Source organism: Scyliorhinus canicula, chromosome 2, assembly GCF_902713615.1.
Source record: "Scyliorhinus canicula chromosome 2, sScyCan1.1, whole genome shotgun sequence".
Lineage (NCBI taxonomy): Eukaryota > Metazoa > Chordata > Chondrichthyes > Carcharhiniformes > Scyliorhinidae > Scyliorhinus > Scyliorhinus canicula.
Genome location: NC_052147.1, coordinates 275,443,973 through 275,460,302, shown reverse-complemented (window position 1 = coordinate 275,460,302; position 16,330 = coordinate 275,443,973). Strand labels below are relative to the sequence as shown.

At 47.5% G+C, this 16,330-nt stretch overlaps 1 protein-coding gene across 2 annotated transcripts in view; it reads left to right on the top strand.

The window, feature by feature from the left end:
- sema5ba (sema domain, seven thrombospondin repeats (type 1 and type 1-like), transmembrane domain (TM) and short cytoplasmic domain, (semaphorin) 5Ba) overlaps positions 1–16,330 on the top strand; it is a 396,442-nt gene that overhangs the window by 218,518 nt on the left and 161,594 nt on the right. For both annotated transcript variants that reach the window (XM_038790081.1, XM_038790080.1), the window contains exons 6-7: positions 7,327–7,389; positions 10,931–11,029. In XM_038790081.1, coding sequence (XP_038646009.1) covers positions 7,327–7,389; positions 10,931–11,029 — 162 coding nt within the window. The remainder of the gene's footprint in view (positions 1–7,326; positions 7,390–10,930; positions 11,030–16,330) is intronic.

Genomic DNA, 16,330 nt, shown 5'->3' with positions numbered 1-16,330 from the left:
GGCCCCCCCCCCCCCTCCCTCCGGCAGAGATTTTCTGTTGTGGTTCAACTCAACCCCTCATTCAACCAGGAGGGGTCACACCAGCTCAGCTGCTCGTGGGCCGTCAGTTGAGAACCTGATTGGATCTTGTATTTCCAAATTTGGCCGGGAGGTTAGAGCCTCGTCAGACCTCCCAGAAGAGTGAACGGTCAGAGCAGAGAGGTGACAGGTCGCTCTGGGTGGGAGACCCGGCTTTGGTCCAGAATTTCACCGCCGGTTGGCCGTGGTTAGAAAGACAGGTTGCGGCCCAGTCGGGGCCGGTGTCTTATTTGGTCGATATTAACGGAGAGTCAAAAAGCAAATTAATCACCTGAGGAGTTGAGGGGCACTGAACCTTGACGTGGAGTCGGCACGTCCAGCGAGAGTCGTGAATTCTCCCGTAACTCAGCCCAGCCGAGGGGAACCAGGGACTGCCATTTCTGTTCAGCCTGCTGCGTCTGTGGCGGCCGGTGAGGCCAGTTCACCCGACATTGAAGTGGGCCCTCCTGAAGTGGCATCGACTGTGGACAACGCCATGCCCCAAAAGAGTGCCGAGTTCTTCGAATCGATTGACAGTTTGATGAATTCTCTTTCCTTAGTTGTCCTGTTAACAATTGTAACTTTTGTAGACAATTTTGGGGTAGTGTATTAAGGAACTTAAAAGGGGAGGGATGTTGTTGTGTGGGCCCTACATGGACCACGTGACTGGCTTGGGGCCAATTGCACTGGAGCACATGAACCCCGGCCAATAGAAAGTTTATGAGGCGCACTGGGAGCAGGATCCCGGGCAGTGGGGACCAGGCAGCTGAAGTGTTCTGTGCCTATTGTTATGGGAGCGGCGTTTTCAGAACCCCAAAATGTATCATGGAGTTCAACCCTTTAATGTATTGTTGCTTTTGAAGCACACGGCCTGTTCACCAGGTGTGGTGTTACAATTATGGACACGTGGGTTTTTAAACACAAAACAATGTTTATTCCATGAATTCAACTTAACCTTTTTGAATAAACATTGGATCACTTACCACCCCTTACTTCAAAGGTAACCCCGAAAGTAATACAACACTAAATAATCCCTCAAAATGTTCCTTCAAACCCCCAAAAGACTTAACACCTTTAAACAAAAACACATCAGGTTAAAGACATTACTATTATGAGTTTAAATCACCCAAATGATTCAGAGATAGTCTTTCCTGGCAGAGATCACAGCAGATCCAGCTCACTGCAAACATAGACACGCCCAAGCTCTTTTCCTTCATGCAGCTCTCAGCAAACCAGCCAGGCACTTTTCAGCTGCTCTTTCAAACTGAAACTAAAAGCAGAAGTGAGCTCAACTCAGCTACCCCCACCCTCTGACATCACTTCAGTAATATGAGCTGCCCAATTTCTTAAAGGTACACTGTTTAAACATCCATTTCTTAAAGGTACTCTCACATGACACTATTATCTAACTGACTTTGCCTTTCACCAATGTTCACCTTTGTTTATTAGTGGAAGCCTCCAGCCTATGTCTTGAGCCATCACAATATGTATATAATTATGTGTTACCAATAAACACTTTGGGGGAAATCTTACCAGAACTTGGCAAAGTGCCAGGCTCAGATTGAAAACTGATGAGTAACTCTCCAGTTGCACACAGCAGTCTTCTCGCCAAATATTCAGCCTCTTAGAAAAAAGAAAATGAGCAGGCGTGGTTTATGCCGTCACTCTGGTGGTGCGGGTCCTCATAGAGCCGGCTACCGGTTCCACAGAGGTGCGGGACGCCATCAGGGCTGCAGTGCTGACCAGCAGTGCAACCTAATGGACTCCAGCCTCTTATCACGGAGGTATCGGGGGCTCCTTCTGCCCCCCCACCACAAAGTTCCTCAACGGCACTCCACCCCTCTCCCACCACCATGGATCCCCCCCCCCCCCTCCACCTGAACTCCCTCAGTATCCAGTCTCCCCACTCCCCTTCCCCACCGCCACCACACGTAAATGCACCTCCCCAAGGGGCTCCCACTAGGGCCATCTTGGCACTGCCCCCAGTGCAGGTTGGCACGCTTACCTAAACAGCTCCCGGAGAGATCCCCTCAACTGCTTCTCCTCTGGCCAAACCTGTTAGAAACCTCACCAACGGTATGAATATTTAGTGAGGGAGAATCAAGTTGGGGGGAGGGGGGTGGTGCGTGCTTGTGGGCATGAATCTTGTGACGTCGCAGGGCGGTGGGGCGAAGAGGATTGGGAAATGCAAGTTTTTTTCACACAGAGGGTAGTGGGTGCCTGGAACTCGCTGCCGGAGGAGGTGGTGGAAGCAGGGACAATAGTGACATTTAAGGGCCATCTTGACAATACGTGAATAGGATGGGAATAGAGGGCTACGGACCCAGGAAGTGTAGAAGATTTTAGTTTAGACGGGCAGCATGGTCGGCACAGGCTTGGAGGGCCGAAGGGCCTGTTGCTGTGCTGTACTTTTCTTTGTTCTTTGTTTGTTCTCTCCAGCGAGAAACGGGCTTCCCGATTCCCGCGGGATTTTCCGCCAGCTCATCCGCAGGGCTTGCGCGGGCTCAGATTAGCCCCCTTAATGTTTGAGCTGACGAGCCTTTGAACCCCTTTGTAAGACCTGCTGGAAAAACACTTACAACATCAACCGTTCCTGTTCCAAGGAGAACAAGTCCGAACTATTCCAACCTCTCCTCGGGAATGAAGTCCCACATCCCTGGCAACCCTCCTCATTTATTATTTCTGAAGCATTACCCACTTTCCTGAAGCATGGGAAGTTTGAAATTCCTTCTCCGCAGAGGTCAACACATCGATTGGACTCGAGAAGAGGAGATGAGAAACCTTAGAATCGGGCAAGAACAAAATCAGGAGATTATACTGAACCTTTCCAAATCATTGGTTAAACCTCAGCGGAACTATTGTGTCCAATCCCCGGAACCATACATTAGAAAAGATGTCTTGCCCTTTCGTAGAACATAAAATTTAACAGTGCGAGGCAGCCACAGAGCTCCTCAACCTGCTCCACTAGCAAGAAGATCAATCCGAACTTTTACATCACCTCCATTTGCCCACCGATTGATCCTTGATCATTCGACTCATAGAAGGGCTTATCTTATAAGGAAAGGTTGAGCAGGCTGGACCTAAAATTGGAATTTAGAAGAATGAGAGGGGATCTTATTGAAAGCATATAATAATAATCGCTTATTGTCACAAGTAGGCTTCAATGAAATTACTGTGAAAAGCCCCTAGTCGCCACATTCCGACACCTGTTCGGGGAGGCCGGTATGGATTGGATTGGATTGGATTTATTGTCACGTGTACCGAGGTACAGTGAAAAGTATTTTTCTGCGAGCAGCTCAACAGATCTTTCAGTACATCCCAGAGCTGAAGGAGTTGGATTATGAGGAGAGGTTGAGTAGACTGGGACTGTACTCGTTGGAATTTAGAAGGATGAGGGGGGATCTTATAGAAACATTTAAAATTACGAAGGGAATAGATAGGATAGATGCGGGCAGGTTGTTTCCACTGGCGGGTGACAGCAGAACTAGGAGACAAAGCCTCAAACTAGGACTGAGTTTAGGAGGAACTTCTTCACCCAAAGGGTTGTGAATCTATGGAATTCCTTGCCCAGTGAAGCAGTTGAGGCTCCTTCATTAAATGTTTTTAAGGTAAAGATAGATAGTTTTTTGAAGAATAAAGGGATTAAGGGTTATGGTGTTCAGGCCGGAAAGTGGAGCTGAGTCCAAGATCAGCCATGATCTCATTGAATGGCGGAGCAGGCTCGAGGGGCCAGACGGCCTACTCCTGCTCCTAGTTCTTATGTTCTTATGTACATGGGAAGAAAAAGGAATAAAAGACAATACATAATAGGGCAACACAAGGTATACAATGTAACTTCATAAACATTGGCATCGGATGAAGCATACAGGGTGTAGCGTTAATGAGGTCAGTCCAAAAGAGGGTCATTTAGGAGTTTGGTAACAGCGGGGAAGAAGCTGTTTTTGAGTCTGTTCGTGCGTGATACTCCATGATACACTTTGGGGTTCTCTAAACCCTGCCCCATAACAAATTTGCAAAAGCTCCCGGGTTCAAATCCCGGACGAGCCCCAGTTTGTTATGGGCCAGGGTTTAGAGAACCCCAAAGTGTATCATGGAGTTCACCTGACCCACATTTTTAATAGATTGTGGTATGGGGAGCACACGGCCCACTCTACAGGTGCAGAAATGGAAAAGTATTTTTAAAACAAAACAATGTTTATTCTATGAACTCAAGTTAACCTTTTTGAAATGTACAGTGAACATCTTAGAACATAGAACATAGAACAGTACAGCACAGAACAGGCCCTTCGGCCCTCAATGTTGTGCCGAGCCATGATCACCCTACTCAAACCCACGTATCCACCCTATACCCGTAACCCAACCCTTAACCTTACTTTTATTAGCACACTACGGGCAATTTATCATGGCCAATCCACCTAACCCGCACATCTTTGGACTGTGGGAGGAAACCGGAGCACCCGGAGGAAACCCACGCACACAGGGGGAGGATGTGCAGACTCCACACAGACAGTGACCCAGCCGGGAATCGAACCTGGGACCCTGGAGCTGTGAAGCATTTATGCTAACCACCATGCTACCCTGCTGCCCCAAAGGGTTAGCAACCATCTTAGCAACCATCAATTCAAATACAACCCCCAAAGAATACAACACTAAGTAACACTTATGCTGTCCTTTTAACACCCAGAAGACTTACAAAAGAAACACCTTTTAACAGAAGCACATCAGGTTAAAGTCATTAATGAAAACATTTATAATTCTGCATTCACCAAATGATCAAGAGATAGCCTTTTCATGGCAGAGAGCTCAACAGTAGAGCTGCTGTGTCTGGCTTCAGCTCCCACACTGAAAACACAACCTGCAGCAAACAGCCTAAAACAAAAGTAAAAAGCTGACAGACAGCCCAGCTCCACCCACTCTCTGACATCACTGCAGTAATAAACACCCATTTCTTAAAGATGCTCTCACTACAGATAGAGAGGAGAGACTGAAGGAACTGGGATTGTTCTCCTTAGAGCAGCGAAGGTTACGGAGATTCAGTAGGTCTGTTCTAAAGGTGAGGGGTTCTGATGAATGCACAGTGGATAACCAAAGTTAAGGTAAATGACAAAGACCCTGGAAAGACCCAAAGAGGAGAATGTTCTTTTACTCAGTGTGATCTAGAAGACGCTGCCTGACAGGGAGATGGAAGCAGAATCAATAATAACTTTCAAAAACAAATTGGATAAATATTCACAAAGGAAGAATTTGCTGGACTGTGGGGCAAGGACAGGATAGCTGACAGAAGGCGGGATTATTCAGCTAGCTCTTTCGAAGAGCCTGCACAGGCCCAATGGTACAAATGGCCTCCTGCTCTGCTGTACGATTCATTACCTGGTGATCTGAACCAGGAGTGTTTCGGTAGTAAAGTAACAGTTGAATGAACAATGCCTTGAGGAGATGTTTGCTACTTTCGACAGAGTTGGGGGGAGTGGGGAGGGGCAGCGGGGAGATAGGTTCAAGGGTAAGGGTGGGCCCCCTGCTCCTGATTGCTGTACAGTAATCCCAGTCGGACGATGGATGGTGTTAGGCTATGTTCTGATGCCCCATAAGGTTGATAAACCGGTGAGGCACCCGTGGTGGGGGGACATGTAATAATAATAATAATCGCTTATGTCCATTTCGAAGGGGTTACGTTGGAGCTGATTTGCCATTTTCAGGATAGAAAGCCTGCCCCAAAACAAAATGGCGGGGAATTCTCCGTCATCGTGATCCTCCGTTTCGCCGGCAGCGCACTCACGCCCGTAGATTCACCAACGGCGGAGGGTGGCCACAATGGAAAACCCCATTGGCTGGCTGCCGGGACGGAGGATCCCGCGCATGCCGCACAGAAAATGGGTCTGATGGGACAGAGAATTCTGTCCAATAGTTTTTAGAGGTTGTTTTTAGCATTAAGTCAGTGAATGGTTCAGCCATTGGTTGGTGATGAAGCGAACCTCTTTCACTGAAATTACTCGTGAACTGCAAACCAAACATGCAAATGAAGAACGTTTTCCTCTGTTGACTTGTTGGTTAACAAGGGTTTGAAAGGATTATTTCACTCCTTGCTGTACACACAGCAAGCTAACAAAACGTCTTGCTCACTAAGTCTTCTTCAAGAGGTGAAGGTTTTTTTCATTAGAATTTAAATGCTAACTCTTACCCCCTTTCCATTTTCACTCACTCCCTCCCCCCCTCAATTCAAATCCACCTTCCCTCTCCCCACCCCAATCACCCGCCCCCTTTCTCCTGCTCCTTCCCTATCCCTCACCCTCTTCTTCTCTCCACTTCCTCGCCTCCCCACTTCCCAACCCCCTCTTCACCCCCTCCCTCCTTCTTCCACCTAATCTATTTCACCTACTTTCCCCCTCGCTCCATCCCCTCCTACCTCTCTTGTATCCACTTCCCCATCCCTTGCCCCTTCTCCCCTCTGCCCCACACTTCTCCATTCCAATCCACTCCCTCTCCAATTTCCCTTATCTCCCTCACGGGCCTCACGGTAGCATGGTGGTTAGCATCAATGCTTCACAGCTCCAGGGTCCCAGGTTCGATTCCCGGCTGGGTCACTGTCTGTGTGGAGTCTGCACGTCCTCCCCGTGTGAGCGTGGGTTTCCTCCGGGTGCTCCGGTTTCCTCCCACAGTCCAAAGATGTGCGGGTTAGGTGGATTGGCCATGATAAATTGCCCGTAGTGTAAGGTTAATGGGGGGATTGTTGGGTTACGGGTATACGGGTTACGTGGGTTTAAGTAGGGTGATCATTGCTCGGCACAACATCGAGGGCCGAAGGGCCTGTTCTGTGCTGTACTGTTCTATGTTCCCCTCCATTGCTGCTTCTCTGCCCACTTCCCCATTCCTCTGTCTCCTTCCTCCCTCTCCTCCCTCCATCCCCCTTCCCACACTCCTCCCCCATCTTCCCCTTTGCTCACTCCTTCCCACTTACCCTGCCCTCTCTCATCCCTCCCCTTCCCACTCCCTTCCCTCTGCCTGCACCCCACCCTCTCCTCCCTCCACCTCCCTGCCCTCTGATACCTCAACCTCCCTCTCCCCTTTTCCCTCCACCTACCCCGCACTCTCTCCCTCCATGTACGCTTCTCCTCTCCCACCTCCCCATCCCTCCTCCCTCCACGTCTCCCTCCCCTCCCCTCCCTCCATCTCCTCCTCCCTGCATCTTGCCGCCTTGCCTCTCCATTTCGTTACAACTTGGCTTTCGGCAGCTGAAGCATGTCATGTGACTTGTACATTCTTGTTTCCTAGGCAATAGAATGGGGACCAGAGGAAGACACCAGGAAGGCCTGTCAGAGTAAAGGGAAGACCGAGGTAACTTTTTAAACCATTGTCACAACCCGGTTAATGTTTCATCGTTCCAGCATGACTATGCTGTTGCTGTTGATGCCTTTTGCTTTCCTTGCAGAATTTAGAAAATAATTGTTTGGTTTAAGTAATTTAGACCTTTTCATTGGATTTCCCTTGAACTGAATTTGGGCGGCTGAGAAATTCTTTTATATTGCTGAAAAGAGAAACCTGCCAAAGCTTTTTAGCTAGCACCCATCAGGACAAACACAAGAATGCCAAATTTCAAACAAGCACACTTCAGGAGAAAAGGACGCCGATTGGTTGGTAAGTTGACTCTGATTGGCTTCCCCATGGCGTGTAGCACAGCAGTCAACTTGCCAACCAATCAGCACTCTTTTCTCCTGAGTTCGTAATTTGTGTGACTGTTTGAAATTTGGTATTCTTGTATTTGTCCTGTAGTGATATACAGGCCTTCTAACAGTGCCCACACAGTAGGGCAGAGTATAAAGAAAGAAATAATGGGAGTTTATAGAGAAAGAAATAATGGGAGTGTATCAGAAAGGTACAGCGATAATCATGGGGGATTTTAATCTGCATATAGACTGAAATAATCAAATGGACAAAGACAACCTAGATGAAGAGTTTATTGAATGTTTTAGGGCTATTTTCTTAACTCTACAGCCAATCAGAGAGCAGGCAATGCTAGACCTGGTTTTGTGCAATGAGACAGGATTAATTAATGATCTCATAGTGACAGCGTCATAATAGAATTTTACATTTAGTTTGAGGGAGAGAAGAATGGGTCCAAGACCAGCATTTTGAATTTAAACAGGGACAATTATGAGGGCATGAAAACGAAGGGAGCTGGCAAATGAGGTTAAGGGATAGGTCAATAGAGGTGCAGTGGCAGATATTTGAAATTATATGCACAGAATAGGTACATTACAGTGAGAAAGAAAAATGCCCAGGGGTGAAATAGCTGCAAATCAGGAAATTTAAGGGAGGGAGGAACTCTGAGAAATTGCAATCACCAGGGAAGTGGTACTTAGCAAATAGTTGGAGCTGCGAGCTAACAAGTCCAGGGTCCTGATGGACATCATCCTAGGGTCCTAAAGAAGTGTCTACTGATATTGTTGATGCATTGGTTTTAATGTTCCAAATTTCCTTAGATTCAGGAGAGGTTCCATTAAATTGGAAAATAGCAAATCTAACTTCCTTATTCAAAAAGGGAGGGAGGCAGAAAGCAGGAAACTACAGGCCAGTTAGCTGCCACAAGGAAAATGTTAGAATCTCTTATTAAAGACATTATAGGAGGGCACTTAGATGATTTCGAGGTAATCAGGCAAAGTCAACATGGTTTTGTGAAAGGGAAATCATGTTAACCAATTTATCGGGGTTCTTTGTAGGAGTAACATATGCCGTTGATAAAGGGGAAGCAGTGAATGTACTATATTTAGATTCCCAGAAGGCATTTGATAAGGTGCCACATATAAGGTTATTGCAGAAACTAAAAACTTGTGGTGGAGAGGGCTAACATACTGGCATGGATAGAAGATTGATGAGCTGACAGGAAACAGACAGTAGGCAGAAATGGGCCATTTTCCAGGTGGCAATATGTAATGACTATTGTCCCACAGGGATCAGTGCTGCGTTCTCAAATTTACAAATATATAAGTGACCTGGGCGAAGATAAGTAGGAAAGTAAATTGTGAAGATGACACAAGGAGGCTACAAAGGGACATAGATAGGTTAAACGAGTTGGTTAAAAACCTGGGAAACGGAGTATAATGTGGGAAAATGTGAAATTGCCAATTTGGACAGGAAAAATAATAAAGAAGCTTATTATCTGAATGGTGAGAGATTGCAGAGCTCTGAGATGCAGAGGGATCTGGGTGTCCTAGGGCCTGAATCACAGAAGGTTAGTCTGCAGATACAGCAAGTGATTAGGAAAGCTTATAGAATGTTAGAACTTATTCTGATGGGAACTGAATGCAGAAGTAGGGAGGTTGTGTTTCAGTTGTACATGGCATTGGGTAGACCACATCTGAGGTACTGTGCACAGTATTGGCCTCCTAATTTAAGGAAGGATGTAAATGTGTTGGATGCAGCTTCAAGGTTTACTGGACTAATACAATGAATGGATGGATTATCTTAGGAAATGTTGGACAGGCTAAGCTTGTATCTTCTGGAGTTTCGAAACGGAAGAGGCAACTTGACTGAAACATATAAGATCCTGAGGGGTCTTGACAGGGTGGATGCGGCGAGGATGTTTCCTCTTGTGGGGGAACCTAGAACTAGAGATGAGGAGAAATTGTTTCTCTCCGAGGGTTGTGAGTCTTTGGAGCTCTCTTCCTCAAAAGGCGGTGGAAGCAGAAAAATATCTTTGGATATTTTTATGGTAGAGCCAAACAGCCTCCCCGGACAGGTGCCGGAAAGTGGCGACTAGGGGTTTTTCACAGTAACTTTATTGAAGCTTACTCGTGACAATAAGCGATTTTCATTTCATTTCATTCTGGTTAAGCAAGGTGTGTGTGTGGGTTGGGGGCTGGGGGGGGGGGGGGGGTGGCAAATGGGGGCAGGCTGCAATGTGGGGTTGTGGTTACAATCCGATCAACCATGATCTTATTGAATGGTGGAGCGGGGCCGAGTGGCCTACTCCTGCCCCTAATTTGTATGTTTGCATGTTCACCTGTAGTATAAATTGTTGTGATTGTTTGAAATTTGGTACCCTGGTGCTTGACCTGATGAGTGCAAGATAAAAAGCTTCAACAACATGTCCTCCTTTTCAGCGATATTTCAAGAAATTCTTTCCCCATATTTTCTGTTGTGTATTCAAGAAACATCGCCGATTTGAGTGCAATGATCATTGATTTGAAGCAAGGATATAGAGTCCTGGGGATTGGAATATTTTTTATCACTTACATCCACCAAGTTTGATAAGGATGGCCCACAGTAGTAGTAACGAGTTGGATGTATACGAGGCAGGCTTTTCAGCCTATTTATCTCCTCTTCTTAAATACCACTCCTTTCCTGTGGCACGTGACTTCTTTCATAAATAGTCTTAGCCATACCCTCCCTGATCTTATCGGTAAACCCCCACCCTCGTGTCAGCCAATAACCTCCTGAGTCACAAGGTTCTGGGACAAGTCCCACTCTAAAGGCTTGAGCACAGGCGTCTAGGCTAATAACACTCCAAGGCCGCACTGAGCGAGTGCTGGACTCTCCGAGGCGCTGTCTTCCAGACGAGACCCGCCTGACCTCTCAACATAGATGTAAACGGCTACTATTTTGTAGCTAAGCTGGGGTGTAATTTCCCCACATGTCCTGGACCAATATTAATCCCACAATTGTCATCACTAAAAACAGGTAATGTTGTTGTTGTAACGTTGCTCATTATGAGAGTTGTCTGTGTGCAAATTGGCGACCAGGATTCCTACAGTATACGTGTTATATCTATTTGATTAACGGCAAAGCACTTTTGGGCGCCCTGAGGCGATGAAAGATGCCCGGCAAATGCAAGTTCTTACTTTAAATACAGTTCTGGTATCTTATCTCTCCTGTTCAGGTCGAGTGTCAGAATTATATTCGCGTCCTGCTCATTAATGGAAAGAAAATCTTTGCTTGTGGAACCAACGCCTTTTCTCCAACCTGCACCAACCGACAGGTAAAAATAAACCTGCTGACTTGTTCCTTCGTAAAAGTTCAAAACAAAATGCTCCTTCGACTCAGGAGACTCTCCTCAGCTGTGGGAAGCCACCTACCGTCCAGTCGCAGAATGGTACGCACAGGAAGAGACCGTTCAGCCCATCGAGTCTGCACCAGCTCTTCCGAAGAGCAATCCACCTGGTCCCTTTCCGGCGCTCCGTCCCAGCATTCCAACGTTCAATATCAGACACTTTGTTAGCTGCCCTCTTCTCTCTTCCCTGGACTAACTCCTGATCGGGGCACCAGGCATCTGCCGTGGCCTGACCGAGCAGCCATTTTTAATGTCTCCGGCCCACCCACTGAGTGTCAACAAGCCGTTTTCGACAAACAAGTCCCGTTCTCATACCCAATCCCTGCTGGGAAAGTACTGCATAAGAACCAAGAACCAAGTCTGAACCCGATCAGGGGTCACGTTAGTCCAGGGAAGAGAGATGAGGGCAGCTAACAAAGTGTCTGGATCAGAATGGTGGCCTAATGGTAATGTCACAGGCCTAGTAATCCAGGGGCCTAGGCTTCTTCTCTGGAGACACGGGTTCAAATCCCAGCACGGCAGCTGGTGGAATTTAAATTCTATTGGTAGATCTGGAATTGAAAATTTGTAATGGTGACCAAGGGCGGAATTCTCTGACCCCCCGCAGGGTCGGGGAATCGCCTGGGGCCTTCGTAAATCCCACCCCCGCCATGGCCTGAATTTTCCGCCACCCGGGTATCGGCGTGGGCGGGATTCACGCCACGCCAGTCGGCGGGCCCCCGCGGCGATTCTCCGGCCCGCGATGGGCCGAAGTCCCGCCGCTGTCAGGCCTCTCCCGCCGACGTGGTTTAAACCACCTCTGGTGCCGGCGGGAGCAGGCGGCGCGAGCGGGCCCTGGGGTCCTGGGGGGAGCGCGGAGCGATCTGACCCCGGGGGGTGTCCCCACGGTGGCCTGGCCCGCGATCGGGGCCCACCGATCGGCGGGTGGGTCTGTGCCGTGGGGGCACTCTTTTTTTCCACCGCCGCCACAGCCTTCACCATGGCGGAGGCGGAAGAGACCCCCTCCACCGCGCATGCCCCAGGGTGACGTCAGCGGCCGCCATGTCCCATGAAAGAATTTAAGAATACCCTCCCACTGGCCTATCTACTGCCACCTCGTCCAAAATAGAGGTATTGACCACAACAGTAAGTTGTGCTGAATCTCTGCAAGGCTCAGTTAGGCCACAACTTGAATATTGCATCTAGTTCTGATCACCATGCTCCAGGAACAATGATTTGATTTGATTTGATTTATTGTCATGTGTACCGAGTTACAATGAAAAGTATTATTCTGCATGCAGTTCAGACAGATCATTCTATAGATGAAAAAAAACATAGGATATACAAAAATACACAATGTAAATACATAGGCACAGGCATTGGGTGAAGCATACATATTATAGTACTACTCAGTAGAGGTGTGTGGGGGCGGCATGTGGCACAGTGGTTAGCACTGGGACTGCGGCACTGAGGACCCGGGTTCGGATCCCGGGCCCTGGGTCATTGTCCGTGTGACATTTGCACATTCTCCCCGTGTCTGCGTGGGTTTCGCCCCCACAACCCAAAGATGTGCAGGTTAGGTGGATTGGCCACGCTAAATTGCCCCTTAATTGGGAAAAAAATAATTGGATACTCTAAATTTATAGGAAAAAAAAGTAGAGAAAGTTTGTGAAGAGATCAGATCAGTCCATAAGCGGGTCATTCAGGAGTCTGGTAACAGCGGGGAAGAAGCTGTGTTTGAAACTGTTAATGCGTGTTCTCAGGCTTTTGTATCTCTTGTCCAATGGAAGAAGTTGGAAGAGTGAATAACCCGGGTGGGAGGGGTCTTTGATTATGCTGCCCACTTTCCCAAGGCTGCAGGAGGTGTAGACGGAGTCAATCGATGGGAGGCGGGTTCGCATGAAGGGCTGGGCTGCGTTCACGACTCTCTGTAGTTTCTTAAAGGTCTTGGCTGAGCAGTTGCCATACCAAGCTGTGATGCAGCCAGATCGGATGCTTTCTCTGGTGTTTCTGTAAAAATTGGTAAGGGTCAATGTGGACATGCCGAATTTCCTTAGTGTCCTGAGGAAGTGTAGGCGCTGTTGTGCTTTATTGATCGTAGCGTCGACATGGGTGGACCAGGACAGATTGGTGATGATGTGCACACCTAGGAATTTGAAGCTGTTGACCATCTCTGCCTCGGCCCCATTGATGCAGACAGGGGAGTGGACAGTACTTTGCTTCATGAAGTCAATGACCAGCTCCTTAGTGTTGCAAATGTTGAGGGAGAAATTGTTGTCGTTACACCATGCCACTAGGTTCTCTATCTCCCTCCTGTATTCTGACTCATCGTTGTTCGAGATCCGACCCACCACGGTCGTGTCATTAGCAAACTTACAGATGGAGTTGGAGCCAAGTTTTGCCACACAGTCGTGTGTGTACAGGGAGTATAGCAGGGGGCTAAGTACGCAGTATTGAGGATTATCATGGAGGAGGTGTGAAGGCCGTGAATGGGTTCAGGGGAGATTCACCAGAATGGTTCCAGGGATGTTTACTGTCAAATTTGACCTTAAGAAGCCTTGAAAAGCCCCTCCAAAAGCAGGGGTCAACTTGTACACTGAATATAAAAGTGAACTGTGGGTGTGTCTGGTCACCACTTTGATACATCATCGGCACCTGACGCAAAGAATGGGGAGTGTCTTAAACTCCTGCGCATCTTTGTAGCACAATCTGTGTCATCTACTTAATTCCTGGCAACTAATTACAAGGTATCAGTAAGATTGGAATGAGCTAAAGTTTTGAGGGGGTGGGTGATGGGAGAGGAGCTAGGAGAGAACAGATTAAACATTGCTGAACCTCACTCAGGAATCAGGCATGAGTTTAATGCCGACGCTCTATCTTGCCTGCCAAGTTCTGTGGATAGTCATGTTGTAAAACCTGTTCTATTTACCTTTCAAGTGATTTCACTTCAGAGGCAGTAGAGGGAAGGAGAATCCATTGCATAGGAATACAGTGCTCCAAAGCAATCGTGCAGAGAATACTGGATTGAACCTCATCTAGTTCAACTTCTACTGTATTGTATATCGAACAACATTGAACCCGTCTCTCCACATAAGGATAAATACAACACGGATGGGCAGGGCTGGTCCATTAAGCCTGTCTCACACCATACTGGCCCAAGAATCCTGAATAAACAATACTCCTTCCCAGCACTGTCTCCTCCTGTCTCATCTTGCATCCAACTCCTGTCCTCTCCCATAAAAAGGTAAAAGATAGAAGCAGTTGTAGGCTATTCGGCCCCTCCAGTCGATTCCGCTACTCCGTGAGATGGTGGCTGTTCTGCATCCTAACTTCGCACACCTACCTCAAGTGGGAGACCACAAACTGAGTGTTTTGTAGACTGCTGCTGTTCCTTACTGTCCTACCCATCAGGGCCATTGTTAATCGTTGCACGATTATTGAAACCGCCGCTGTTTTAAGACTTGTATACTGATGACAGCAAGGGTGACAGTTCTGATGCATGCACTTCATTCTTGATCGAGTTCTCCACTGGGACAGAGGTAGTCAAGTAGACCAGACCTGGCCACTCAATGTGGCTTCTCTATGCTCTTCATGAAATCTCTGGGTGTTCCAGGAGAGAATGGTTCTCTTGATCAACATTCCTGCCGCTGGGCTCAAATCAAATTCGCCACTGGCACATTTTCACCTTGCACGCAGCACCTGCAGGTTACATTGCAGAAACTTGCCAAGATTGCCTCAACAGAACCTTCCTCAACTTTGTGAGCTCTACCTCCAGGAAAGTCAAGAACACAACATGGTGGGTAACGCCATCAGTGCCGACCTCCCGTCCAAGTCGCAACGACATCCTTGATCCTTCAGGGTGGGGAGAGGGTAGCGAATCTGCGGAATTCTTTACGGCATTGGCTGGGCTGTTAAGTGTGTTCAAGGCTGAGAGAAACAGATTTGTAATCGGGAAGGGAATCAAGGTTTATGAGGCTGGTTTAGCACAGTGGGCTAAACAGCTGGTTGGTAATGCCGAACAAGGCCAGCAGCGCGGGTTCAATTCCCGTACCGGCCTCCCCGAACAGGTGCCGGAATGTGGCGACTAGGGGCTTTTCACAGTAACTTCGTTGAAGCCGACTCGTGACGATAAGCGATTATTATTATTATTATTAAAGTGGGAAAGTGGAGTTGAGGATTGTTGCATCAGATCATACATCAGTTAGGGAAGACGGTAGCATTGTCACCGGGCTAGTAATCCAGACACCCAGGGCAATGCTCTGGGGTCCCAGGTTTAAATCTCACCATGGCAAACCAAGTCAGGTCAAGGGCAATAAGGGATGGTGAAATTTGAATTCAATAAAAATCTGGAATTAAGTCTAATGATCACCATTGACCAATTGTCATAAAAATTCATCTGGTTCACTAATGTCCTTCAGGGAAGTGTTATGGGGAGAGGTGTTTTCAGAACCCCAAAATGTATCATGGATTTCAAGCACCCCCCACCTTTAATGGATTGTTGCTTTTGAAGCACACGGCTTGCTCCCTAGGTGTGGTATTACAATTATGGACACGTGGTTTTGAAAACAAAACAATGTTTATTCCATGAACTCAAATTAACCTTTTAACTAAACATTGGATCTCTTAACACCCCTTACAGCAAACATAACCCCGAAAATAATACAACACTACCCAATCCTGCAAACTGTTCCTTTAACCATCCAAAAGACTGAACAAATCCTTCAAGCAGAAGCACATTAGATTTATATTCACTACTGAGACCTTTTTACAATTCCGATTTCACCAAAGGATTAAGATGGCAGAGATCACCAGCAATGCAGCTCACAGCTACACCCAAGCTTTCTTCACTGAAACGAAAACTCCCAAAAAGCAGAAGCGAGCTCAGCTTCCCTTCCCCCCCCCCAACCGTGATATCTCTTCAGTAATATGATCAGCTTCATTTCTTAAAGGTACATTTCTTAAACATCCAATTCTGAAAGGCACTCTCACATGGCAGAAGGAAATCTGCCGTCCTAACCCGGCCTGGCCTACATGTGACTCCGGACCCACAGCGATGTGGTTGACTCTTAACTGCCCCCCACTGAAATGGCCAAGCAAGCCACTCAGTTCAAGGGCAATTAGGGATGGGCAACAAATTCTGGCCCGGCCCAGCGATGTCCACATCCCAAGAATTAATAAAGAAAAAAAAAATTATCTTATTGACTGGCAGAGTAGACTCAATGGGCCGAATGGCCTACTACTGCTCCTACA